Source organism: Sorex araneus, chromosome 5 (genome assembly GCF_027595985.1).
Source record: "Sorex araneus isolate mSorAra2 chromosome 5, mSorAra2.pri, whole genome shotgun sequence".
Lineage (NCBI taxonomy): Eukaryota > Metazoa > Chordata > Mammalia > Eulipotyphla > Soricidae > Sorex > Sorex araneus.
In genome coordinates, this window is record NC_073306.1 from 196,823,333 (window position 1) to 196,849,913 (window position 26,581).

At 39.8% G+C, this 26,581-nt stretch overlaps 1 protein-coding gene across 9 annotated transcripts in view; it reads right to left on the reverse strand.

Annotated features, from left to right (window-relative positions):
* Nucleotides 1-1,842: 1,842 nt before the first annotated feature.
* Nucleotides 1,843-26,581, reverse strand: part of ANKRD17 (ankyrin repeat domain 17) — a 142,954-nt gene continuing 118,215 nt past the window's right edge. For 5 of the 9 annotated variants that reach the window (XM_055137308.1, XM_055137307.1, XM_055137302.1 and 2 more), the window contains 10 exons: nt 24,444-24,891; nt 23,823-23,978; nt 20,067-20,216; nt 15,769-17,399; nt 7,355-7,552; nt 5,639-5,887; nt 4,927-5,105; nt 3,986-4,150; nt 2,977-3,203; nt 1,843-2,440 (listed from right to left, as the gene is read on the reverse strand). In XM_055137308.1, coding sequence (XP_054993283.1) covers nt 3,012-3,203; nt 3,986-4,150; nt 4,927-5,105; nt 5,639-5,887; nt 7,355-7,552; nt 15,769-17,399; nt 20,067-20,216; nt 23,823-23,978; nt 24,444-24,891 — 3,368 coding nt within the window. In that variant the 3' untranslated portion in view covers nt 1,843-2,440; nt 2,977-3,011. The remainder of the gene's footprint in view (nt 2,441-2,976; nt 3,204-3,985; nt 4,151-4,926; nt 5,106-5,638; nt 5,888-7,354; nt 7,553-15,768; nt 17,400-20,066; nt 20,217-23,822; nt 23,979-24,443; nt 24,892-26,581) is intronic. The other 4 variants (XM_055137310.1, XM_055137306.1, XM_055137305.1 and 1 more) reach the window with 1 other exon arrangement.

Genomic DNA, 26,581 nt, shown 5'->3' on the forward strand with positions numbered 1-26,581 from the left:
TCTTCTCCCTTGAATGTGGGTATATCAAGGTCCAGGAGATAGTACACCAGTTGAGTTGCGTGCCTATCCCTAGCATGCCCCCAACATTGGTTTGATTTGATTACCAGTACCCAACACCACACTGTCCCTGAGCATCAAAGGATGCTTCCAAAGAGGCCCCCAGCACTGACAGAGTATCCTGGGTCTCCATGTCACCGCTGGGCCTGAGTTACACCGTATCCTTGGAACCTTGGATTGAAACGCTAGACCAGAAGGCTGAGAATCACCAGCAGGGCCCTTGGGCCTCCTGAGCACAGCTGGGGAAGATCTGCCCCCCTCCCCAATCAAATAAATCTGGGCACATTAATCATGGGCAGAAAAATATGTGCGTGTGTGTGGGTGGGTAGGTTGTATTTTGCAGTGCTAGATATTAAACCTGTGCCTCACATGCAATTGCATGCATTCTATTACTTGAGCTACATCCCAAAAGACTTTATTTACTTTAAGAGCACCTCCTAAATGTGTCATTTATAAAAAACAACTGGATTAGGTGGTGGGAAGGGTGGGGGAGGGGGGGTGCCCCGTGAGCTACTCCAGGTACATTTTGGGGAATCTATCTTAAGTGCTGGGACTGAACTTGGGCTTCCTGCATGCAAAGCATGTGCTCCAGCCCTCTGAGCTACTTCACTAATCCATAAACTTCAGGTTTGCTAAGGAATTTTATTTTTTGGAGGGGGGATTATTTTTATATCCAGTGATGTTCAGGTGATACTCCTGGCAATGCTCAGGGGATCATATGCAGTGGTGAGATTATGGCGCAGGGGTTAACAAGTGAACTTTCTGACCCCTAAGTCTGGGAAATCTTTTAACTCTTAACATGGGAGTAAAGAATTAAGTTCACTTATTAGAATAATAAAGAAATCTTAATTCCAGGTGATATATCTAAATTTGAGTTAATGTTTCACCTGCTTGAACTCTATAATTAAAAGACAGATTGAAATTTCAATAATATATAATTTCATTTATGCTTACTTTATCTTTCAACTATATACTTTCTCAGAGGAGACAGGGTAGGACACACTCTTCTTGAATATTTATTAACTGTTTATTGTTTCCTGTGAAATGAATAGGTAAATCTTACTAAGTAGTTTATAGTGGAGTTCTGTACATTATATAAACAGGCTAAATGGAGACTTTATATCATAATCTATGTGTTCATGTATATACCATGTATTATCTCAATGATAAGTGGAAAATTTCTCTCATTATTTGGCCCGTGTTAGCTGTAGATCCCTTTCAATAGGTATAGAGAACAAGGAGCCTTTAAAACTTAAGGAGAAAAAAAGATACTTTCGACTAAAATGGGATGTTTTATGTTTCGTCTTGATGACTGGAAAATCAATATTAAGAATCCGTATTAGTCAATATAAAATAGTACACTGAATTTTTTTAATAAACAGTATATTAAGATCTCATTATGGTGACTGGGAATCTGTAGTGACTTTTAAGCTTCTTACACTAAATATTTTATGGTTAGAAGAAACCACAGATGATGATGATGAAGGTGCTCCCATGGAAAAATCCGTTTTAAGCCATTACTGTAAAAATCTTTACAGAATTATTTCACAATCAGTAAAAGAATTTAACTGGTATTAGTGGCAAAGGTGAGGAGAGAAGGAAGAAGCATATTAATTTAAAAAAATGTGAAAAGGTAATAAAAAGACATGGAAAAGTGATTTTCTTCTAAATATGCCTTTTCCTAACACTCAAAACAGCGCAAGATTTTAAAGGCCAACATAGGGAAGTATCTTCTGATAACACCCATTGTTTTTATAATATACTTAAATTACACAAGCAGAAAAGTTATGCTTAGTAATAGTTTAATGTATGAAGGAAACATCCAGATTTCTGAATATGAAGGTACATATCTCACATTAATTTAAGTCTACATAAAGTAGAGCCTCTATACTGACATATTGAAATTTACTTTCTGCTTAGCCTTTTCTGTTATGTAAACAATTGTACATTTATTTGCCATTCTAAAACTTCAGGATCAAGTTTACATAATTTTGCTAAATTTCCATGTTTGCTCAGAAGCAGTTTACAGTACTAAAACCAACCAGCCAAAGAACAGCTTCAACAGAAAGTTATGTCCAAAGGGGAAGAGGGAAAGAAAAAAGAAAAATGATAAGAAAAATGCTAACTAAGGTAAACGGATGATGATGGGGAATGGGCAGTCACAAATGTTCACAGAAAATAGGTCAGTTAGTGAGTTCGTCTGCAAAAAGCCTACACACTTCAGTCGAGCACATCAGTAGAATGATTTGGGAGCATAAATTTTTTTCGGCCACTTGTGATTTCCTCCAAATGCAAAGGAATCTGCAGACTAACAGGGTGATCCGCTTCAGCCCAGCTGGTTCATATGCACACTGTTCATGTGAGCCCAGGGTCCAGTCCACACCTAGGAAGAGAGCACGCATGTTACTGAACACACAATGTGCCTCGATGGAAACAGAATTCTTTCAACCTGAGAAGTACTTTTACCATCCATAGGCTAAACAGTTAATGCATTTACTCTGACACACACAGCAGCCCCCCTTACCCTCAGTGAACCTCTCTACGTTTTTTTTCTAACACATACACATCCATCATAATATTTATAAATTCTGCACAGTAGAGCATAATAGTACTATAATGGAGAAATTATACAGTATATTATTAATAGAAGTAATGTAAATTACTTCTCTCTCAAAAATGTCTTATTATATATTTGAAAGACCACAGTTGTCTCCAAGCAATTCAAACCCTGGAAAGCAAAACTGTGGATGGGAGGAGGGGAGGGGGAGACCACTGTACTAGAAAAGAAACGAGAAACCATTTTTATCTGCTATTCTCCTAGACCTCCTCTCGTTTATATCAAACAGGATTTGATTTATCATCATTTTAAAAAAAAAAAACAAAAACACGCGAAATCACACACAGGACCTGACTACATACAGATTAGTGACTGTGGAAAGGGGCCCGGGCACGGCTCAGTAGTAGTGCGCCTGCCTGGCAGGCCCCAGGCCTGGAGCTCCATGCCCAGCACGCCCCGCATGCAGAGTGCGATCTCTGGGGCACTGCCGTTTGGGATCCCCGGCGCCACAACAAAGTGTGCGATCTCCAGAGTACTGCAACCAAGTGTGTGTGAGCACCACAACCAAGTGTGCGACCTCTGGCGAGCACTGCAACCAAGAAAAAAAGATGTGCGTGAGCACCACGACTGCAAGTGTGCGAGCACAACAATTAGAAGGGAAAAGAAGTGTGCAAACCCCGTAACCAGGCGTGTGGGCACTGCAACCAAGTGTGCTTGACCCCTGATTCATCAAAAGAACTGAGGGTGTGGCGGGGGAAGTAGGAAATCCTTCAGGATTATTTCAGATTAATGTAACTTTGAAAAAAAGAGAAAAGGATAGGGAAAGTAGCCCAAGGGGCTAGATAATACGCTTCACAGGCATGTGGGAGCCCAGGTTTAAACTCCAGGGCCACATGGACCCTCAGCACCATGTGGAATGATCCCCAACCACCAAGCAGGGACCTGCTGACCTGAGCAAAGCTGGGGATGATGCAAAAACAACACTAAGAAATTATGGAAAGAAAGTGAGACAATATTTCTGCAAATTATAATACAGTTATAATTGGGTACTGTTTAATCTTTTAAATAAATAAACTCTAAATGAGCTTTTTTCATCTAAATATAGTAAGTTCCAACATCTTGCAACTTGGAATCTTTTACTTACCATCTACTAGTCCCCAATGGACTATACTAAGCTTTCCATAATTTTAGCCCCCAAACACAATCTATGGGATAATTCTCTACATACCTTTGCTATATTTCCTAAGATTATAGTTTCTTAACTGCCCATATTCATCATACTTCCTTACTAAAAAAAATGGTCTACATGTGTCATGTTTGTCTTGTAATCTCACAAACATTAAATAAATGATTATTAAGTCTCAACCTTACCGTTTGAGGACCATTATTATCCGTAGAACTTGAAACCATCTTAATCAGGGAGTTCCAGGAAGGGTCCGCAGCATGCGGACCGTTAAATATGGGTCCTCCAGCACCATCAGGGATAGGTGCCACTGGAGAGATCATCGCATTCCCATACACAGAGAAAGGCATACCCTTCAGGAAGGAAACAAGGGTTACTTTCCCTATCATCAATAATCTTAAAATATGCAACTTTAGCTCATCTTGTAAAAAGTTTTCTAAGTTATCTAAAAAATATATTTTTATGTTTTTTAGCATCAGTTTATATCTAAACTAATAAAAAAATTAGACATTATATATCTAAACCATTTCTTTTGTTAAAAAATGGGGTTCCTTGGATTAAAAAACATACCAACATTCTTTTAAACAAGTAGATAAAATAAGTACTAATTTTTATTTTGGCAAGTTCTCCACCTATTACTACAGGGTGAAGTCCTTGGAGTCACCTCACAAATGCTTACCCACTTGGAAGCAAAATAAGGCTAACAGAAAAACATTTAGAAATAACATTATTCATAATATAGTTTTTTTTTTTCTTTTTGGGTCACACCTGGTGATGCACAGGGGTTACTCCTGGCTCTGCACTCAGGAATTACCCCTGGCCGTGCTCAGGGGACCATATGGGATGCTGGGATTTGAACCCGGGTCGGCCGCGTGCAAGGCAAACACCCTACCCGCTGTGCTATCTCTCCAGCCCCATTCATAATATAGTTTTGTAACAAATTCTTTTATAACAATAGCACTGTTTTCCCGCTGTTCATCGATTTGTTCGAGCGGGCATCAGTAACGTCTCCATTATGAGACTTTTGTTACTGTTTTTGGCATATCAAATATGCCACGGGTAGCTTGCCAGGGTCTCTGAGAGGGACGGAGGAATTTTATAACAATACACATTTTAAAATCACCATTACCCCAACTTTAGGGAAGTCCATGTATCCTGCAGGAACATGCTGATGGAATGTACTAGAAGGAGTTACAATTCCTGTATTCTCTCGCTCAAGTGCCTGATGTTGTGAGAACACTCCTGGATCAGACATTGGCCTGTGAATCATAGGATTTCCCATCCCAGGATTACACCAATCCACTTTGTCTGAAGGAAAATAAAGTGAGAGAAAAACAAGTGGTGATATTTAAAATATTTTTTAAAAAGCAAAATATATTACTGTTCCTCTGAAGAGTTTACACACTGAATTAGGCCTTCAAAATGAGACCCATCATTATATCTTTACTGACATATTTTGAGTTCTGTATGTGATAATGGCCTGTTTCAAACGTTTCAAACGAAAATAAGTAATAAAATAAAATGAACTAAAATAATAAGTAAAGTAACTAAAGTAATACAAAATAAAATAAATAATACAAAACAATACAAAAGCTACAGATCTCCAGAGAAAATATTAGTATCTCCCTTATATAATCAAATAAAAGCTGGCATTATACTGTTGTCAGAAAGCAATGATAAACTGAATGGGACATCAAATGGAAGCCCAAATAAAGGTTCTGAACTTTTAGTTGATTAAAAGTGATTAAATGAGTATGCACATAATTAGACATACAAAGTTTTACACACAAATTATAGTATCAAAGGTACAAATGTACAGTAGTCTTAAGAGTATATCATACCTTGATTGCCACCAATTCCTTCAAAGGACCAGATGCCACTATGCCCTACTGATGTGGACAAATTACTTCCAATGACAGATGGAGCGGAAGTTCCCGTTTGCCTGATACGTGCAGAACGTTCAGTCCCAATGGGGACCGGAACCTTTCTGTCCTGAGAGACACTGCTGGGCTTTTCTGACCCTAAAGGTACTGATGCGGGGGCAGGAGAAGGTGCACGAACTCCAGAGGATACTGACTGTGCAGAAGAATCTAAAGCAGAGACAATTTGAAATAGTGTACAAGTCATTTACAAAGCATTTAATTTTATCAAATCAAATATTAAATTCTAACCACACTACCTGGAATTCTCTGAAGTATGAAAATGATTAAGCAGTAAGGTAAATATTAAATTCTGGCAAAAGTTCCATGACTTTGTTTTTAAAAATTCAACTCCCACATCAGACTGCAGAGTACTTGTACACTTGGCCACAGTGCCACCAAGAGTCAGACTCCTTTAGGTGTGGTGCTTGCACACAAGCTTTCTGGGAGTCACAGAGCTGCTTAAACACCTTTCTGGGCTTCCCAAGGGCCACATTTCCTTGTCACTCACATGTTTTTGATTTCAGTATTTGCTAGGAGTTGCACCCATTTTTGTGGTGCTTGACATAGCTGACCATTTGAGGCTAAAAACCACTTACGTCACAAAGGTTATCAGAAGGCAGAGCTGCCAGGCTCAAAGAACAGGTGCCCAAAACGTATTTGGGAGCCTGAGACACAGTACAATGGGTATGGCACTAGCCTTGCATGCAGCTGACCTGGGTTCAATCCTTGGCACCAAAGAAAGTTCCCTCAGGGCCGCCAGGATTGATTCCCCCGTGCAGAACTCAAAAATTAAAAATAAAGGTAAATATAAATCAATAGAGGGTATAATAAAAATAATATAATTTAGGTTAATATAAGAGATTGACTTCAGTAATGTAAAAACCTGAAAGCTCTTCTTAAATTTGCCCTCATTTCAGACTGCCACAACTATGAATCACATATATATTTTTCTTTTTTATAGGATAGTGCATAAACAATTCCTACTACCAAAAAAAAAAAAAAACCCTGCATTTGAGTTTACCACATTTGGAGGTACTGCAGGGGTTAGCAGATTCAGGGTACAATAAATAAGCATCAACGAGGGAAAACCACCTTCATGCTCATATCTCCCTTTCCAGGTAAATATTTTTATAGTATTACAATTAAGTCAGGAGCTTGGGAGCTAAGGGGCAGCAGGTACCTGCCTTGGAATTTTGATACCCTAAGTTTGTTCTCTAGTGCCAGCAATATGTGCAAGGAACAGTCCCAGTGACCCTGCAACAGTGTGCAATGTCAGGTACGTCAGGTGTATATAACCAGGTGTTTGTGGAGGGCACTGCAACTGAAATGCACAATTCCCACAAGCACTGCAACTGAAGATGTGCAAGTACCAAAACTAGATTTACAACCCTACAGAGAACAAAGTCTGTAAGCACTACACACAAGAGCATGTGCAATAACTGGACAGAAGTACACGAGCACAGCTCTTGAAAAGTCCAAACAGATATGGGGCTCAGCAATAGAACACTTAGCTCTAGGACAGACCCCTGGCACCACAAAAAACAAAATTCAAAACCTTTATGAAAGAAATTCTTTTTATTTTAAGGAAATGTGCAAACTCTTCTGATGGAATAATTAGAAGTATATAATACTCACCATTTGATGCTGATGAACAAGGAGTCAACAAACTAAGTGGGGAAAAATGTTGTCGGTTAAAGTTAGCAGCTGTGGGTGCTCCTCCAAGGGGTGCCCCAGGTCCATACATCTGACCTCCTGAAATGTTTGAGGCAAAGTTTCCCAAATGCGTATTAGAAGGTGTTACAGAACCATATGGAGAATCCATATTGACAATACCTATAATGCAGAAGACCATAATTTGTATTAATTACCCCTAAGAGAAATAATTTTAAAAATCTCAAACTCAAAGAAATTGCAAACAGCCCAAAATATTTTCGGTTTTGGGTCACCCTCGGAAGTGCTCAGGGGTTATTTTCAATACTGGTTGGGGACCATACATGGAGACAGGGTTCAAACCTGGGCCTCTTGCTTGAGTCTACTGAATTATTTCTGTGGCAAAAACTAAAATATTTAAGCTATTATGGTAATTCCTGTTTCAATCCACTAAATCATCATTCCCCCTTGATATAAAGATTTAAAAAAAAAAAAAAGGATCTACAGGGCCAGGGATGTAGATCAGGAGGAAAGTACATGCATTACAAGTGTGACATCCTGGATTTGGTCAGGCAAAAGGAAAAAAAAAAAAGAGTGATTATTGAGGAAAACATTTTATACTTAATTTCAACATTTGCCCTTTGACTAAGTATTATAGACTATATGTGTATTTAATATCAACATTAAAATTTAGGTATGTTTAGTGGCTAAGAATTACATGCAAACTTATCTTTAGGGGCCAGAAAGATTTTATGTAAAATAAAAAAACACTGCTTTTGGCATTGGCCATAAGCCTGGTTTGAATACCCAAACCCACAGTTGTCCCCTACGCAACAAACTAGCAACAGTTCCTCAGCATTACTGGGTATGAATCAAAACTACACCACACCCCCAAAATTAATCCTTACAAAACAAAGGACTGGAGTGATAGCAAGCAGGTAGGGCATTTGCCTTGCATGCAACCGATTCAACCAGGGTTCGATTCCTCTGTCCCTCTTAGAGAGCCCGGCAAGCTACCAACAGTATCCTGCCTGCATGGCAGAGCCTGGCAAGCTACCCATGGCATATTCGATATGCCAAAAACAGTAACAAGTCTCACAATTGAGACATTACTGGTGCCCGCTCGAGCAAATCGATGAATGGGACGACAGTGCTACAGTGCTACAAAACAAAGAATTCACTGATTTGCATGTAGAATGACTCCCCAGCACCACATGGTCCCCAAACATAGCCAGAAGTCACACAAAACAACAAAAATTTTTTTGAAACTAAAACCTGAGGGAGGGAGGAACAGAGAAACAGAGGATTTTGAGAACACTGGAACTATTCTACATGATATAACAAAGTGGATACAAATCATCAGATATTTGTCCAAATCCACACAACATGTGACATCAATATAATGGTAATGAAAAGAATGGGCCTTTAGTGAGAACATTTATGATACATACGTTAATTTTAATAAACCACCATTTTAGTGACAAGCACCACCTGCCAAGAGGGCTAATGGCAGGCAAAATCTGTGCGGGGGCAAGGGGAATTCAGGAAACCTTAGTATCTTTTCCTCAATAAACTTGAAACTGCTATTTAAAAATGTGCTGGGGGCCTGGAGAGATAAAACAGGGTTAAGACACTAGTCTTGCTTCTCTCTGGCCCTAGCTAAAAAATCCCCACCACCACATGATCCTCCTCTGGCCGAAAAACAATTTAAAATTAATCTTGGGTATGGGGAGGGGGGGCGGGGGCAGCTATGAGGCAGTATCGTGGTTAGTGTTCATGCCGACCATGCAGGTGACCTGGGCTCAACTCCTGCAGCACTGCCACGGAAGCTGCCGAGAACCACCTGATGATGGTTCTGTGGTCTCCGGCTTTCCTGAGCGCTGCTTAGGAAAAAAAAATTTAAAGCCAAAATTAAATACATAAAAAAGGTCGGAAAAAAAAGATGTCAGGCCAGAGAGGTCAATAGGCTGGAGCACATACTTTACATGCTGAAGTCTGGAGTTTGATTCTGAGCACTGTTGGCTGGATGTGGTCCCAAATAAAAACAAACAAACAAAAGTCACCAGAAATAAAAGAAAATTGAAAAACGTTAAGTCTTGGAAAAAACTTGGCTAAATGGAGGGTCAGGCACTTACACTGCATGTGGTTCACCCTGATAAAATCTCAATGCCACGTGGTTCCCCCAAGCACAACAGTGGTATGGACCAGCAACAACAAAAACCCCACCCACCTGCCTACTGATGCACCTGCAAGACAATTTGACTGAATGCAAAAAATTTGGCTGAAAGACTAAAAAAAATAGATGAATTGAAACCTGAGAGATTTTCTCAAGACAAATGAATTCTTCAAAGGATTCAATGTCAAGAACAAAGGAAGGTGGTGAGATATTTTAGATTGGGTAGACCACAGACTACCCAATGTATAAACTGTTCACATCTTGAAACACAGGAAGCAAGAACTCCCTTTACACACTGGGAGAAAAGGATATACGTAGGCTAATGGATTACACTCAGTTAGCTATTATTGTTAATACTCATGGATATAGTAAAAGTAGTACAGCAGTGAAGCAAAAACGTTCATTTTGGCACTACCTTTTTTGCAGTGCGGGGATCAGACCTAGGCCCTCACACATGCATAAACATGCTACTTAAGGGAATATGTATGCCAAAATATTTAAGAGTAAAGTATCATTTCTGAAATATACACATCTCAAGATCTGACAAAAGGCAGGGAGGAAAAGAAATGAGACAGAATTTTTTTTTAAAAGGACAAAGAGAGAAAGAAAAAGACAAAGTAAGAAAGAAGAAGACAAGATGAGGGCAGGGACTGCAGCTCAGCAGAAGAGTGCTTGCCTTGTAGGCCAGCAATCAATCTCCAGCACTGCAAAACTTGGGGGAAATAATTGGAGGATACAAGCAGAAACTATTCTGTTTACTTCTTATATTTGCAGTTTTGTATTCTCTCAAAATACAAAAATAAAAACAAATCAAGTATAAAATATAAACAGTCAGATGACTTACATTAGAAAAAGAAAGAACATGAGTAACTTAGGAGGAAGAAAAAGAAATGGAAATTAAGAGATCTGGTGCTCATCTTTGCATGCTGGAACCCCAGCTTCCATCCCTGGCATCCAGTGGTCTCTTGTGCACCATCAAGGACAATGGCCTTGGCAGTAGTGTCTGACTACCACTGGATATGGTCCAAAACCCAACAGAAAAATTAAAATAATAAGGATTTGGTTCTGAAATATTAAATTGAAGAATACTATGAATCATGGTACCTATTTTTTTTTTCTGGAAAGAAAAAGAAAATGAGAATCTCTAAGTGCTTTATGTAAAAATTAAAAAATACCCTCCCAACTCTATGAAATTCTGGGAAAGGTAAGAATTATACAGCAGTAAGACGGTCACACTGGTCTGGGGAAAGGAAAATTATACAGAACATATAAAGGATGTTTCAAGCAAATGCTCTTATACATATTACTATAATGGCAAACAAATAACAATATACAGGTATGTGCATATGTGAACATATGTACGTTTACACATACACGTTTACACACGCGCACGCACACGCACACACACACACACATATTTGGGGGCTGAAATCCTGGTACACAGAGCTTCTCCAGAAAGTGCACTGAGACAATGCAGTGCCAGATTTAACTTGGCCTCCCCTATACAACATATATACTTAATCCATTAAACTCTTCTCCCAGATCTGAAATAGTATTATCGAACACAATTCACAGGTCTATATAAAAACAAGAAGGAACCCTAAAGTAATGTGAAAGTACTGATCCTTTGGTCCTAATGATGAGTATTTTTTAACTACAAATGACTTGAACGTAGGCACCAGGAACAAAGCTCGATGAAGTGAGCAAAGCTTTATATGAGGAAGGTCTGGTTCTACCCCTGTAAGACACAGATGCTCTGAACTAATCATCAGATAAATGCAAATCAAAAGAACAACGAAGTATCACTTCACACTACAGACATTGGCACTCATCAAACAGAATTGATGTTGGTTTAGACATCAGTGTTGGTTTAGACTCAGGAAGAAAAAAGGGACCCTCATTCCGTGCTGGTGGGAATGCCAAATGCTCCTGTCTTTTTGGGAAGACAATATGGATGTTCCTCAAAAAAACTAGGTATCAAGTTTCCATACAGCCTAGCAATTCTACACCTTAGAATATATCCCAAGGGTCCAAAAACACAGCTCAGAAAAGACATTCACACTCCTATTTTAATTTTGGCACTATTCACAATAGCCAAAATCTGGAAACAACCCCAAGAGCTAAGGACAAAGAACTGATGACTGAATGAAATGATGGTAATATATACACATGGAATACAACTTGGCCATGAAAAAGAGTCATGCAGCTTGCTGATACATGGATGGATCTGGGGAAAATTACTCAGTAAAATGAGTCAGACGTTGAGGGACAGACAAAATCTAATTTCCCTCACATGCAGAACATAAACAAATATGAAGGGGGAATAACTAAAGCCCAAAGGCAACAGAAAAGAAGAGCAGGGGAACTGGTCCTTAGCAGAAAGCCTGCCATGGAAGGTGGGGGATGGGAGGGGGAATAAGTCAGGGAAGGGCCAACTACAAAAATGATAGAGGGAAGCAGTCACTCTGAACCAGGACTGGGTAACGAAAGGAGGGAGAAAACACCCTCTCAGTAACAGTACTGTAAACCATAGTGCCCGAAAGAGGGTGAAAAGAAAGAAAAACTAGGTGGGGAAGGGGAAAACTGAGAGCACTGGTGGAGGGAAGTGGGCACTGCTGAAGGGACTGGTATTAGAACTTCGTAATCCTGCCTTTCAATCACGAAAAACTTTGTAATTCACAGTAATTAAATTAAAAAATTTTAATTACAAAATTTACTTTATTTACTGATTTTTTTGGTTTAGGGCCACATCCAGCAACATTCAGAGCCTACTCCTGACTCTACACTCAGGAATTCGCACAGTGCTTGGGGCTCATATGAGATGCCAGGGATCAAACCTGGGTCAGTCACAAGCAAGGCAAGCATTCTACCCATTGTACTCTCTCCAGCCTGCCAATAACAGCAATAAAACAAAACAAAAATTTAAAGTGAAGTGTTGTTGGGCAGGGCTTAAAGTATTTGCGTGCCTTATTATGAAGCTGACACCAGTTTGATCCCTGGCATGACATATGTAAACACTGCCAGGAATCACTTGAGCAGAGAAAGAGCCCGAGAAGCTGTGGACAGAGTATGGCCTAACTCCCTACTCTTCCCTGCCACCAAAACAACTTGCATTAAAACTAACAATATTTTTAAAAGAAAAAGTTAATCTAAGTATAGTGTCATTATTAAATTCCAATTATTATTGGGACCAGTGAAAATAGCTCAGCACACTGAGTTTCTGTTTTGCATATGGAAAATCCAGATTTTATCCCTGGTTGCACAGTCTCCAAGCAAAGCCACGAGCAACCCCCGCACACAGAGCTGAAGAGGCTCCCAAACACTTCCAGGCATAGCCAAAAGCCAAATGCTTTTAAAAAACAACCACCACCAACCATACCGATCCAGGTTTAGATATGTAAGAGAAACTGCTTTTGAAAGTATAGAGAAATGTTTCACTTGATTCCTAGCAAAGACATATTTACTGAGCATAGTCACTACATTGCTTTCACAGGTTACATGCAGGTAAAATATGGGACAATCGCACAGACATACAGCAAAAGCTCTGCTTCAGAAAGCCTGTGTTTCTCCAGCATCTCACAACTCACAGAAACTTCTAAGAAAGGAGTTGGAAGTGGTCCCTCAAGACAAATGGTAGAATTCACAACCAGTCATCAATAAATAAGGATGTTTAAGTCTCAGAATATCATCTCCCAGTAACATAATCAGACAGGTAACCCTTTCATAAAAACAAACTCAGTAACAGTATCAGACTGCATAAAAACGGCCTAAGCATGATCACTGTATCACTGTTATCCCATTGCTCATCGATTTGCTTGAGTGGGCACCAGTAACGTCTCCATTGTGAGACTGTTATTGTTTTTGGCATATCGAATACACCACGGGTAGCTTGCCAGGCTTTGCCATGCAGGTGGGATACTCTTGGTGGCTTGTCAAGTTCTCCAAGAGGGACGGAGGAATCGAACCCGGGTCGGCCACATGCAAGACAAACGCCCTACCTGCTGTGCTATTGGTAACTATATGCCTAAATATGGTTACACAAATGAATGCATATCATACACAAATAAATGCACAGTATCCCGCTTAAAACCTTTACACTAAAAATTTTATAATTTTGTGTCATATTACATTTTCTGATTTTTATTAAATCATAAGTTCTTCACAATAATCTCATTGTTTTAAAATTACAAAAATGTGAAAACTATAGAAAGAATGGATTTAGTTTACAGATCATAGTCAATTTCTAACAGATTGATTTCTGATTTACTTATATGTTCATATTAAAACATGTACATCTGGGGGTTGGAGACACAGCAGAGGGAAAATGGTACTTTCCTAGCACATGGCTGACACCAGCTGGATCCCTGGCGCTCTATATGGTTGCCCTGAGCACCTCTGGTAGTGCTCACCAGCACTAGTAGTAAGACTGAGCACCACTGAGTATGACCCCAAACCAAAAACAAACAAAAAATCCACATAATTTATTTTGGGGTCATACCCGGTGGTGCTCAGGACTTACTCCTGGTTCTAAGCTCAGGGATCACTCCTGGTAGGCTTGGGAACAATTATGGGTGATGGGAATTAAACCCAGGTTGACCACATGCAAGACCAAGTGCAAGGCCCAACCAGCTATAATATCTCTCTGGTCCCCAAAACATACAATTTTAAGTGTAAACGTATACCCTACAATGGATACTGCAACAGAAAAAAACATATTGAAAAAAATGGGTAAAATCCATAGCCTAATTTTATCAAACTTATTTTCTTAATAGGTATAAATATACAATGGTAAGTAAGATTATTATCTGGAGTAATAATAAGCTTCTATAAAATCAAAATCGTTTCAAGTAAAAAGTTAGGATTGGAGCGATAGCTCAGAAGGCTGGGGCATGTGCTTTGTACACCGGAGACCCATGTTCACATCTCAGCAAAACATGAACCCCAGAACTGAGATGGCAGTTGCCCCTGAGCATCACTAGATGAGCCAAAAAACAATTTAAAAAATAAAATCGAGGAGTTGGAGCAATAGCACAGCGGGTAGGGCGTTTGCCTCACATGCGGTCGATTCCCAGCATCCCATATGGTCCCCTGAGCACCACCAGGGATATTTCCTGAGTGCAGAGCCAGGAGTAACCCCTGTGCATCGCCAGGTGTGATAAAAAAAAAAAAAAAATCAAGTCAAAAGATTCCCAAAGAAATAAGATTCAGAATTTTTAAGATGCTATATAAACATAAGCATTGTCCAACAGAACTTTCTGTAACAATGTACTTGGTATTTGCATAGTTAATTTGGTATCCACTAGCAATATGCAATTACTGTGATTAAAATATACCCATATTCTAAGAATATGAATTTATGTAAGTTCAAGTTCAAATACCTTATTAAACATTCTTATCATTTAATTTTTTCCCTTAATTGTTTGGGGTTTGGGGCTCCAAGTGGTGCTGCAGGTTTGCTCTCAGTGAAATTTGTGGGGAAGCATGCAGTGTGGTACTGGAAACGGAACTGAGGGTTCCTACTTACACAGCATGGACTCAGTTCACTGACCTATTACCCCAATTATCTTCATAATTTAAGAAAGCAAGCAGGGCTCGGCCTGTACCTCTCCAATAAAGGATATACCTTGAATGTGTAAGGCCCAATGTTCAAGCCCAAGTACCACTTTTTTAAGGTCAAATTAGAAATGAAAGTGGTACTAAAAAAACAACTTTTGGGGGCTAGAGAGATGAATGGTAGGCAGGGTGCTTGCCTTGCACGCAGCCCACCCAGGTTTAATCCCCAGCACTGCATTTGGTCTCCAAGGCTACCAGCAGAGATTTTTGAATACAGAGCCAGGCTGGATACCCTGAGCACAGCTGGGTGTGCACGGCCTCCTCCTTCCCGCAAAAAACCCAAATTAATTATTATTTGAAATTAAAAGTCAACTGTTAGTGGCACTGCCATAATAAAATGAGACTTTGAGAAAAATAAGTCTCATGAAATTTCTTTACAGAAAACTGAAGGTACAAATTCACTGGAAATTCTAAGATTCAAAATGTAACACTATTCTAATACATGTAATCCTCACAACAGTGTCTGAGTTCACCAAATACAAGAATCCATGTCCATCATTCATGACTCAGTAAGAAAGCAAAGCTATTTTTACTAATATGAAAACGACCAAAGATTTTCATATTAAAACACAAATGAGCAGTTGCAGAATGTGAGAAAATATGCATTTACCTGAGGGACTGGTAGCAGGTCTCTGTAATGGTGGTCTAAAACCTGGAGCTTTGGAAGTGTCCGCCTGATGCAAAGGATCTGAATTTGGCAAATACGAGGATTTTCCTGATAGCATAGACTCCGGTGTTGACTGAGATGAAACAACAGATCCTCCCCAGAAGGCATGAGCAGAAGTAGGGTTGTTTTCAAACAATGTGCTAAAGGGCCCAAATGGTAGGGGGGCACTGAAATTGGGAGCGATAGGCTTATTAGCTGGATGTACTGAATTTTGACAAGCACTTTGTGTACTTAAGGTCGAAGGTAGCTGGACAGAAGAGGGAACACTGTGAGGTCTTTTAATGTGATTGACACTGAGGACGGCAACAGATGAATTCTGCACTGGAGCTGGATTCTTGTGAGGGACAGTTGTGCCGTGAGAGGGTGGTCTGATAGCGGGAGTTTCCATTTTAGGAGCAGGCTGGGAGCATCCCATTTGTGTCTGAGGCAGAGGGTAAGTCACGGGGGCAGTAGAAGGCACCGCCACTGGCGCAGAACTTGTTGCTAAAGGAGGAACAGTCATTCTAACTTCCGGGGCAGGAACCTGAGACGGAAGGGGTGGTCTTGGCTCCTGAGAAACAGACCCCGGAGGCTGCTGCTGAGTAGAATGAACTGATGAACTCCCAGAAGAACTGCTGCTGTTTGGAGGTCTACTGTTTGCTGTTTCTACTACTGGTGGACTACTTGCTTCCTGCTCAGAGGAAGATGCCCCTTTATTTGGAGATGCTGCTCCACAATCCAAAGGACTGTTTCTAGAAACCCCTCCTGGCTGGGCTGGTGGTGATGGGGAAGATGGGGATGATACTGGGTAGTGTTCTTTGGCAGTAGGCATAGGATATGTGGCGGTTGTAGGTGCAGTGCTGTTGTTGCTTGCTGTGGTTGTGACTGTGGTGGTTGTAGCATTGGATGTCTTTACAACTGTGACAAAAAGCTGCCTTCTGACGGAAGGTGAACTTGGGCTGCCATTTGTAGATGTACCAGGCACCGTTGAAGCTGATGAACTGGTTGTAGTCGTTGGACTGGAAGTTAAAGAACCTGCTGAATTCACCTGAGAACCACTGCTATTCTGATTGCTATGGCGAGGCACCATGTGAGGCTTAGGCGAGTTAGTAGCTCTGGCAGGGCTCAAAGGCCTGACAGGAAAAGGACCCCAAGTAGATTGAGCTGGTGGAAAAGTACCTCCAAAGTGGGTCATGGGCAACCTTGGTGGACGGATCTGCTGGAAAGTCTGGGCAGCAAGCAAAGCATGTGCAAACTGTGGAGGAGGGTATGCTAATGGGAGAGAAACTGGGAAACCAGGCCTCACATTATTCACTGGGTTTTTAATGGTTTTGTGAGTAGATGCAGAAGAAATTGCGGGCACAGTGAGTGCTGTGGCAGTTTGAGATGTTGATGACAGAGCTACAGTCGTCATTTTAATTCCCATTAAAGAACTGTTAGCAGCGGTGGTGGTAGGTGCTGAAGACCCCATTTTGGAATTTGCTGAGGAGCTTTTCAAACGATTCTTTGGAATAAGTTCATCAATTTCTTTGTCTGGATCCTTGATCAGTGCATTGATCAACTGAGTTGCTTGCCTTGTTGATTCGGTGCCGCCCCTATAAATAAAAAAATAAAAATAATAAAAAATTTTTAAAAAAGGAAAAAAAGAATTAGGTTCAATTCCACCACTTTTAATGTGTAAAGTTCAAATTCACTTTGTGTGTTTGTGTGTACACAGATAAACAAAAGCTAAGCAACGTTTTATTTCTTGATAAATTGTACAAATAGAGCAACTTTCCTTTATTCTGGCCACATCCTGCAATGCTCAGGTGTTACTCCTGGCTTTGTGCTCAGGGATCATGTGGGTTGCCGAGGATCAAACCCATGTCAGTTGCATGCAAAGAAGGTGCTTCTACTACTGTTCTGGCTCCTACAGCAGCTATTCTGAATGTCACCATATTTTCTCAAAGGAATGATAACTTTCAAAAAATTTATTATATATTGACTAAAAAATTTTATATTGTACATTATGTTAAGAAATTAGGAACACTGTACTTAAAAGCCTACTTAATCCAGTAAACTAAAGGTTATCAAATTCCAAAAGTAATAGCACTGTAGCACTGTTATCCCGCTGTTCATCAATTTGCTTGAGCGGGCACTAGTAACGTCTCCATTGTGAGACTTGTTGCTGTTTTCGGCATTTCAAATATACCCTGGGTAGCTTGCCAGGCTCTGCCGTGCGGGCAGGATACTCTCGGTAGTTTGCCGGGCTCTCCAAGGACGGAGGAATTGAACCCGGGTCGACCGCATGCAAGGCAAATGCCCTACCAGCTGTGCTATTGCTCCAATCCTCCAAAAGTAATACTAATAAAAATAATACAACTCAGTAAAACACATTCTAGTAAAATAATGGGATCTAAGATGACTCAGTAATTTCTCTACTGTTGAGTGACTATTATATTATCTTTTAGAAAGATGTCAAAATGAGAGGAATTCTGATAATGCCAAAAGGTCAAAAACCCAGTACAGGGGACAGAGATATAGCAGAGCAAGTAGAGCCTTTACCAAGCAGACATGACTGACCCAGGTTTTATCTCTGGCACTACATGTGGGTCCCCTAAGCACCACTAGGAATAGTTTCTGAGCAGAGAAATAAAAACCTGAGCATCACAGGTGTGGTCCAGAAACAAAAAAACTCGATAATCAATCTAGTACTGGTGAGATCTGAGAATTTGGCTCTGCAATAGAGAGCTTGTCTTTCAGAAATGAAAACTTGAGTTTGATTCTGGCACCACAGAAGTTTAAGTAAAATTTTAATTATTTTAAAAAATATATGCATTAGAAGTATATTATGGAATTACTGGCTTTCCTATAATTGCAAAGAGGTACCTGTCCTTCACAACCATACGGTTTCCTAGAATGTCACGTTTATGGGTGGGTGGGACAGTTCAAATGGCTGAAGCAAAGCTTTGCAGTTAGGAAGTCCAGGTTTGTATTCCAGCACTGCATGGTCCTCTGAGCACCTGGGGGAGTGACCCTAAGCACATGAGCCAGAAGCAGACCCTGAGCACTACTGGGTGTTTGCTGCCTACTCCAACAAAGAAAATATACTTGAGCCAAGAGATAACCCAAGGGACTATACTGCATACTTTACATGCGGGAAGGTCCATTTTCAATTCATGGCACTACAATTTCCCATGGGAGCAGCCCAAGTACTTATCCGGAAGTAGCTCCTGAGCACTGCAGGTATGGTCAAAAAAAAAAAATAAGAAAGAAATTTCCCTCCCTAGGGCTAGAGATAGTACAGCAGATAAAGCACATGCCTTGCATGAGTCAATCTGGGTTTGATCCCCAGCACTCTATACGGTACCCTAGCACTGCACAAAAATCCCCAGAAAAACAACTATTTATAGGGGATCCAGAGATAACGCAATGACAGAGCACCTGCTTTATAAGGTTGCAAGTTAACGACTGGACACCACACCTAACATGCCAAGTATGACCCAAACACTTTGGGATCGCTGGCACTGAAATAAAGTGTGAGAGCTCTGATACACTGTACCCAAGAAGCATGAGTACACCACAATCATTAAGAAAAGGAAATGGAAGGGAATGGAGGGGGGGAAAGTAATCTACTAAACTGAATTCATAGACTCCCATGCTTACATTTCATTAGATTACAGTGCAGTAACACTTAAAGTTCGGAGTCCTCTCACAGTGGGGCCGGGCAGCTTCCCACCATCAATACTCCCGGAAGTCTCGACAGCCACTCCACATTCCACAACTGCTGCCATGTAAACTCGCAGCCCAGTTAAATACTCTGGAGTTTCTAGATTCTCTAAATTCTACAATACTCACATCCCAATTCGAGGCACAACAAATTAGATGGCAAAGTAATATAGAAGCCAACTAAGATCAATCAACAAAAACATTTATACAGAAGGTTCAACTAGCAACAACAGCTTAGTAAAGCCTCAGACAAGGACTTAATGATCCCACGGTGAGAATTTTTCATAATTCCATTAGCCATTTAGTTGTAACAAGCAATATAAAATGAGTTATTCTGTGTCTACTGGGGGTCAGGTTTGGGGGGTACGGATGGGAAAATGGGAACAACGACAGAGGGAAGGTGACATTGGTGGTGGGATTGGTGTTGGAGTACTGAATGCCAGTGACAAATGCATCATGAAGAACTTTATAAACCCGAGCACTTAAATAAATGGGGGGAAAAAGTTATGATTCAATAAAACACAATAGAAGAAAGTAAAGACACAAAGTTTTGCCTTATAGTTATTATCCGGTCTCCTGTCTTGTCTTTCTGCTTGTCGATATCTATGTGTGCACCAGTGAACTCCCGAATGGCATTAATATTACAGCCTCCTCTTCCAATCACTCTGGATATCACAGTTGATGGAACAGATACTTTCTTTGACCTGGTTAAAAGTTATAAACATAAATTAAGAGAAATCATTAGTATCAGTAGTTGTGATGAAAGGGAAAGTATTACTAAAATATGTTTCTATAAATACAAAATAGACTGAAGAATAAGCCTCTCCTATAACCCAGGTGATAAAAGGCAAGGGAGTGGAAAGAGCCGTTTGAGAGTACATGCCTTCTCATAGCTTGTAACTCATTGCTACCTAATTTCTGGTCACTTGGCCTTCATCCTTCATTATTATCTTTGAAGAACATACCATGTAGACATGTACTACTAACACAGATACTAATGGCAAATAAGATAAGACATCTGTTTTGGCCAACATACACTGACATGTAGACAAATAAGAAAATTATAATACCATGACACAGTGTTCTAATATACCCACATAGGAGTTGAAGCACCCAATCTTAGATTGAGAAAGGCATCTTGTAGGTATCTCGGGGTTCATCTAGAATTCTTATTTTTATTCTCTACCATACAACTTAAAGGATAATACTAAAATTCACTTTGGGGCTGGGCGTTATTGCCAAGAAATGGCGAGTGCATAAATTTTGCATATGGGAGGCCAAGTTCAATCCTGGGCATCATCTGGCTTCCTAAACACCACCTGAAGCAACCATGAGCACTGAGTTGTGGAGTACCTAAGCATCACTGTGTGGTTCAAAAAGAAAATTAAAAAATTCATTATTTGCCCTCATTTTTCTAAAGGCACTAAAATGATTATCTTTCACAAATACAGAAATTCACTAAAGAATGTTCAATAGTATGAGCAAAAGGGAATTGCCTGTTGGTAATTCAAAAAACAAACAGGTGCGGAGGGGGGAGGAGAACAGAGACACTGATGATGGAAAATGTACACCTGTGAAGGGATTGGTGTTGGAACTAATTGACTGAAACCCAAACACAATAACTTTGTAACTATACCTCACTAAATTAAATTAATAAAAATTTTAAAAATCAATTAAAAAAATTAAAGCTCATTTTTACAAAATTACACTTTTGTTATTTTTGGAGTAGGGGCTATTCCAACGAGTGCTCATGAAGCTTGAGGGCCCCTCCCAGCAGTTTGCAGCAATTCGTAGTCAACCAGGCTCACTGTTCAATGCTATGGCAAAGCGATATGGTGCTGCTTGAACCCTGTGGTGGTGGGATTTCCTAGTCCATCCTGGTCCTGATGGTGCCTGGCAGCCGCTAGGACCGCATCCAGTGATGTTCAGGGCATCAGAAGGTTATGGGGATCTTAAAGAGGTTCAACTGATGTGAAGCATGTGCCTTAACATCTGTACACATCCTTCCTCCCCGCCACCTTCCCAATTAACAATTTATGAATGATTCAGGATCCCAGGGCTGGAGCACACTCTGCATGTAAATGCCCCATGTTTGATGCCCAGCACAGCACTGGGAACTGGGCACTACCACTACCAGAGACGGTGAGAAACTAAGGCCAAAACCAAAATAACAAAGAAGCACTCAAATTCCAGCTGCCAAAGACGGGATCCATGAGTACAAGACTTTTATGTGGAAGCCCCAGATTCTATCTATGGCATCACAGTGTTCCTCACGCATGGTACTGAGTGATGCTGCCAACCAAGTGTGGTCCCAAGACAAAAACAACAGAAACACTCAGTGGTGGGCATCAACTAGCAGCACTACACTAAAGTAGTAACTGTGGATGTGTTGTCAAAACATAAAGAAAAAAATGTATTTTTTTTTAAAAAAGGCACATTCAGACTCAAGAAAAGCAGGTACAAAACATTTTTGACAAGCCTAAATTAAAGAATTACATATTAAGCAACAGTAGGAAAAGAGGAAAACTTGCAGATTATTGTAACTTGGATAGAACTGGAGGTGTCATGTTAAGTGAACGATGTTAAAGGGAAGAAAGACCAGGTGCTGTCATACACCTATAGTATCTAAAGAAACAGAACAAGGGGATAGACTGTATAATGACAAACCCTTGGCTTTGGAGTACAAAACAGATTACCTACCGGGGGTAGGGTAGAATAGAGGTGGACTAGAAGTAACATAAGGACATTGGTGGAGAGTAATGGGCACATTGGTGGTGGTGAGGTGCAGTACCTGTACATCAAAACCATAAACAATGCTATTGAAAACATGTTATCTAAACTACAATAATAAAAAAATAAACTTAACTTAAAAAAAAAAAGATGGCTGGAGCGATAGCACAGCAGGCAAGGTACTTGTTTTTGTACACTGCCAACCCAGGTTTTATTCCTGGCACAATGTATGGTCTTTTAGGCACCACCAGAAGTAAACCCTGAGCACACCTGGGTGTAACCCCAAAAAATAAAAAATAAAAAATAAAAATTTTCAAGTGGAAAATAGTTTATTTAAAAAAAAGCCAATAATGCATTAATAACTGCTTATTTAGAATGGTATAATAAATTAAAATATATATTTATTTAGTGGTCCTGAGACTCTAACCCAGAACTTCATACATATAAGGCATGTGTACTACCACTCACCCACATCCTTGGCCCTTAAGTTTTATTTGTTATAAGGAAAAATACATTTCTGTCCTTTTACGCACCCAAGTATGTTACTTAATAATTCTATAATAGTTCAGTGGCCATTATTTTCAAATAAGTTAAGAATGCCTTATTAATACAATATTAAGGTGAAGAGAAATTTAATTCTTTCTTTTCTGTAGTGAATACGCTGATGTCACTTCAATTAGTCCAACAGTGTGTATAAGTGAATGAATGAGTCAGAGAAATGAAAGAGAAGTGGGGAAGAGGGAGATTCTGGTCTAAAACATGGGGGTAAAAAACCCTGTATATTGCATCCAAGAATTATCAGTAATAACTTGATTCATTATAATTCATTTTAAATAAACAAGTTCAACTTTTTAAACAGTATTCCTGGGACATGCTTTAAAATGGGCTATCGATGGTTTGTAACGGCTCACATCCTTTCTGAGATGTGGTATTTTAACACATTTAAGTTTCTGAGATGGATAAGGATCTACTTTTGGACACATGTAATTTTAAAAAAGAAAGAAAGAAACAAGCAAATTGGAGCCAGGAATGTGGGTGGCTCAATGGTGGAACACTTGCAATGTCAGGACTACTGGGCTGAATCCCCAGTGCCACAAAATTACAAAAACAAAAAAGAAAGCAAAATAGCTAAATTTTAGTCTAGAAATCCAAGTAAAGGGTATTTTGTAATTGACAGATAAGAAAAGTTTAATACCAATACTTAGGAGCTAGAGATTAACTCAATGATAGAGCACATGCCTCGGATGTATGAGGCCCTATTTCAATCCCCAGTACCGAAGAAAACCAAACAACAACCAAAATTCCAATACTGGTAAGAATGGGTCAAGAGACACCACAATTGCCAAGTTTTTCAAATAAAAAAATATCCAATTTTCAAATATCTGAAATTGAAAGAAAAAAAAAAACCCTATTCTCTTTTCACCTAAAATATGGCTGTGGAAAATATGGCCATGGTTGTTCTCTGGGGTCCGCTTTCAGGCTTGGGACGCTATTTGTTTACACATAACCTGTGGAAGATTTTAAGTCATGCCCCACAGTGAGACAGTAGAATGAAGACTGAGAAAAACAAATACACTCACCTTCTTACAACTTCTTTCCATCCTTCTTCCCTTTTTTGTCCACGCTTAGGACTTGCTACTGTTAATTTCCCATTTGGAGAGGAAAGGGGAGATGGACCAGATTTTGTGCAAGTGGAGAGAGAATTACTGGTCACCTCACTGACAGTCTCTGACAGTCTATGAAAGAGGGAAGGGAAATTCAGTAAATATAGAACAGATGTAGGCTTTTAAAAGTGACAAAGGCAATTTATTACATAATTCATCACATTTTCAGAATTGATATGCAAACATAAGAGGACCTTATTTTCCACTTCTCAATCTTATCATAATATGCAAAGTGCAAAGTTCATTTTAAAAGACAACATGCAGAGGTCAACTTTACTTGAACAACAGTAAAATACTCTGAAAAATAATACTTTCATGAACAAAGTCTAATAACCAGAATAAAGAAATTACACAGGAAAAATAATTTCTCATTAATACAAAATTGAAACAATAGCTTATCATACAAATTCAATGAAATTTGTCTTAAGCAAAAAGACAAATCCTTATGCTTTCCAGCTAATTTGTTTTTAACAAAAAAAATTTCCAACAAGATACTTTTATGATACTACAAATAGAAAGAAAATAATTCGAACTGACTTTACTGTAGTCTTGCCAGAAACAGATTTTCGCTCCTCCTTTGGAAATGTAACCAGAACTGATGGCTGTTTCTTGGTGGCCACAGTCCCAGTGACCGTAGCAGGTGAATGATTGTCACTCTTCCGGCTGCTGTTGCTGTTGCTACTTTCGTCACTGCAGCTGCTAATCCGCATGTTGTCACTGTCCCCACTCTCGCTGGTGCTGCTGCTCTTGGACTCTCCGTTCACCTTATCTGGCTGACTGTAGGAAATTGGTAGTGGATCATCAAATATAATTTGAACGTTTTCTGGAGTAATTTTATTTTTCCTGTTTTTCCTCTTAGAGCTGGTTGTTGTTATAGTATTATTTCTTTTGCCATGGGAACCTGCTAAGGTTGTCCAGGTTGCAGATATACCTATGGTTGTAGTGGTTGTGGCACTTGGAGGCTCCGTCAAGACTTCAGGCTCATCTGTAAAAGTAGCAGTACAGTACTGAGTTAGCAAGATCTAAGTGTTCTTTTATCGGGAGAAGAGGCCTACACCCCGCTTTGCTCAGGGAACAAGCAATGTGTTGGAGATCTTGCTGGGGTAGGCTCCACACAAGGCAGGCAATTATAACCTCTATTACCTTCAGGCCTAAGACTCTTAACAAATATTCCTTTTATGCACTTGAAGAAAATACTGGAAATCACTATTAGATAAAAATCGCACGTTTATTATTAATGAAAAATACCGATCCATTCACCTTTCAATACTGAAAACATATATCAAGCAATTAAGAAATATTTCAGGGTTTGAAAAGTGTCTCAGCAAAACAATGTTTGCCATTCTGCATGTATAAGCCCCTTGAGTTTGAATACTATCATGGCCAAAATGAAAAATAAAAGCTGGAGATAATCTGTGGAGAGGCTACTAAAACCTCAGGGCTGAGTGTAATAGAGATGTTACTGGTGCCCACTCGAGTAAATCTACGAACAACGAGATGACAGTGACACAGTGAATATACGTATTACATAATTATTAAATTTGGGGGCATAGTAATATTGTGGCTACATAAATTATACATTTCTCCAAGGAAAATAGACATTCATGTATTAGGAGTATCTTTAATTAGAAGTACCACTCATACGCTAATGACTCAAAAGAGGGGCTAGGACACAACTCAATGGTAGAGACGAACCTTTGCAGTGAGAACCTGGGCTTAATCCTGACACCAAGAGCTTCAAAATAAAGGACTTGAGAGGGAAATCAACTCATGCACACTCTGCATAATATAATTGTTTATTCTTCTAATATCCTCATGGCCAATCACAGCTTAAGTTAGAGAAAAGCTGATTCTCTGAGCACCACTGGAGATCAAAAAGCCAGGATAGCCCCTGAGCACCCAAGAGTGCTACCCAAACCCACCCCCCATTTCAAAAATTAAAATCATTCACCAGAAAATATATTAAATAAACTGTGGGTTACAAACACTATCATGGAATTGAAAAAAAAATTTAAGCATTATAAAAAAAATGTTATATTTTGAATAGGTGGTGTCATTCTACTTGTTTTGGATCCACTTGGTGTTTGTGCTACAGGGTCTACACTCTGTGGTGCTGAGGATTCAACCAGGCCTGTCCATGCGAAACTTGCTCCATACTGTTGAGCTCTGGCCCTGCAATGCCACTCTTACAAGTGTGATCAAGGTACATGGCAGATGTATTTTAGATGGCTGATACTTAATATGTCTAGTTGAATAAGGGAAGATTAAAGCAAGTGTGTTAAGATATTTAGATATTTATTTTTAATTTTGGAGGGGCTTCCCAATCTTTTGTTTTTTTCTTTTTGGGTCACACCTGGCGATGCACAGAGGTTAATCCTGGCTCTGCACTCAGGAATCACACTGGCAGTGCTCAGGGGACCATATGGGATGCTGGGATTTGAATCCAGGTAGGTCGAGTGCAACGCAAACGCCCTATCCGTTGTGCTATTGCTCCAGCCCCGGGGCTTCCCAATCTATGTCTAGGAGATGTAAAAACCATTCCCAGGGTTTCTCAGCTGAGTTTTACAAGCCAAAAGGTTCAATGCTTAGATCCAACAGGGCTTGGAGTCCTGGTGCCCCATGAGTGCCAGCCATGTGCACCCATAAGCTGTACCTCCCTGTTCTCGGAAATATTT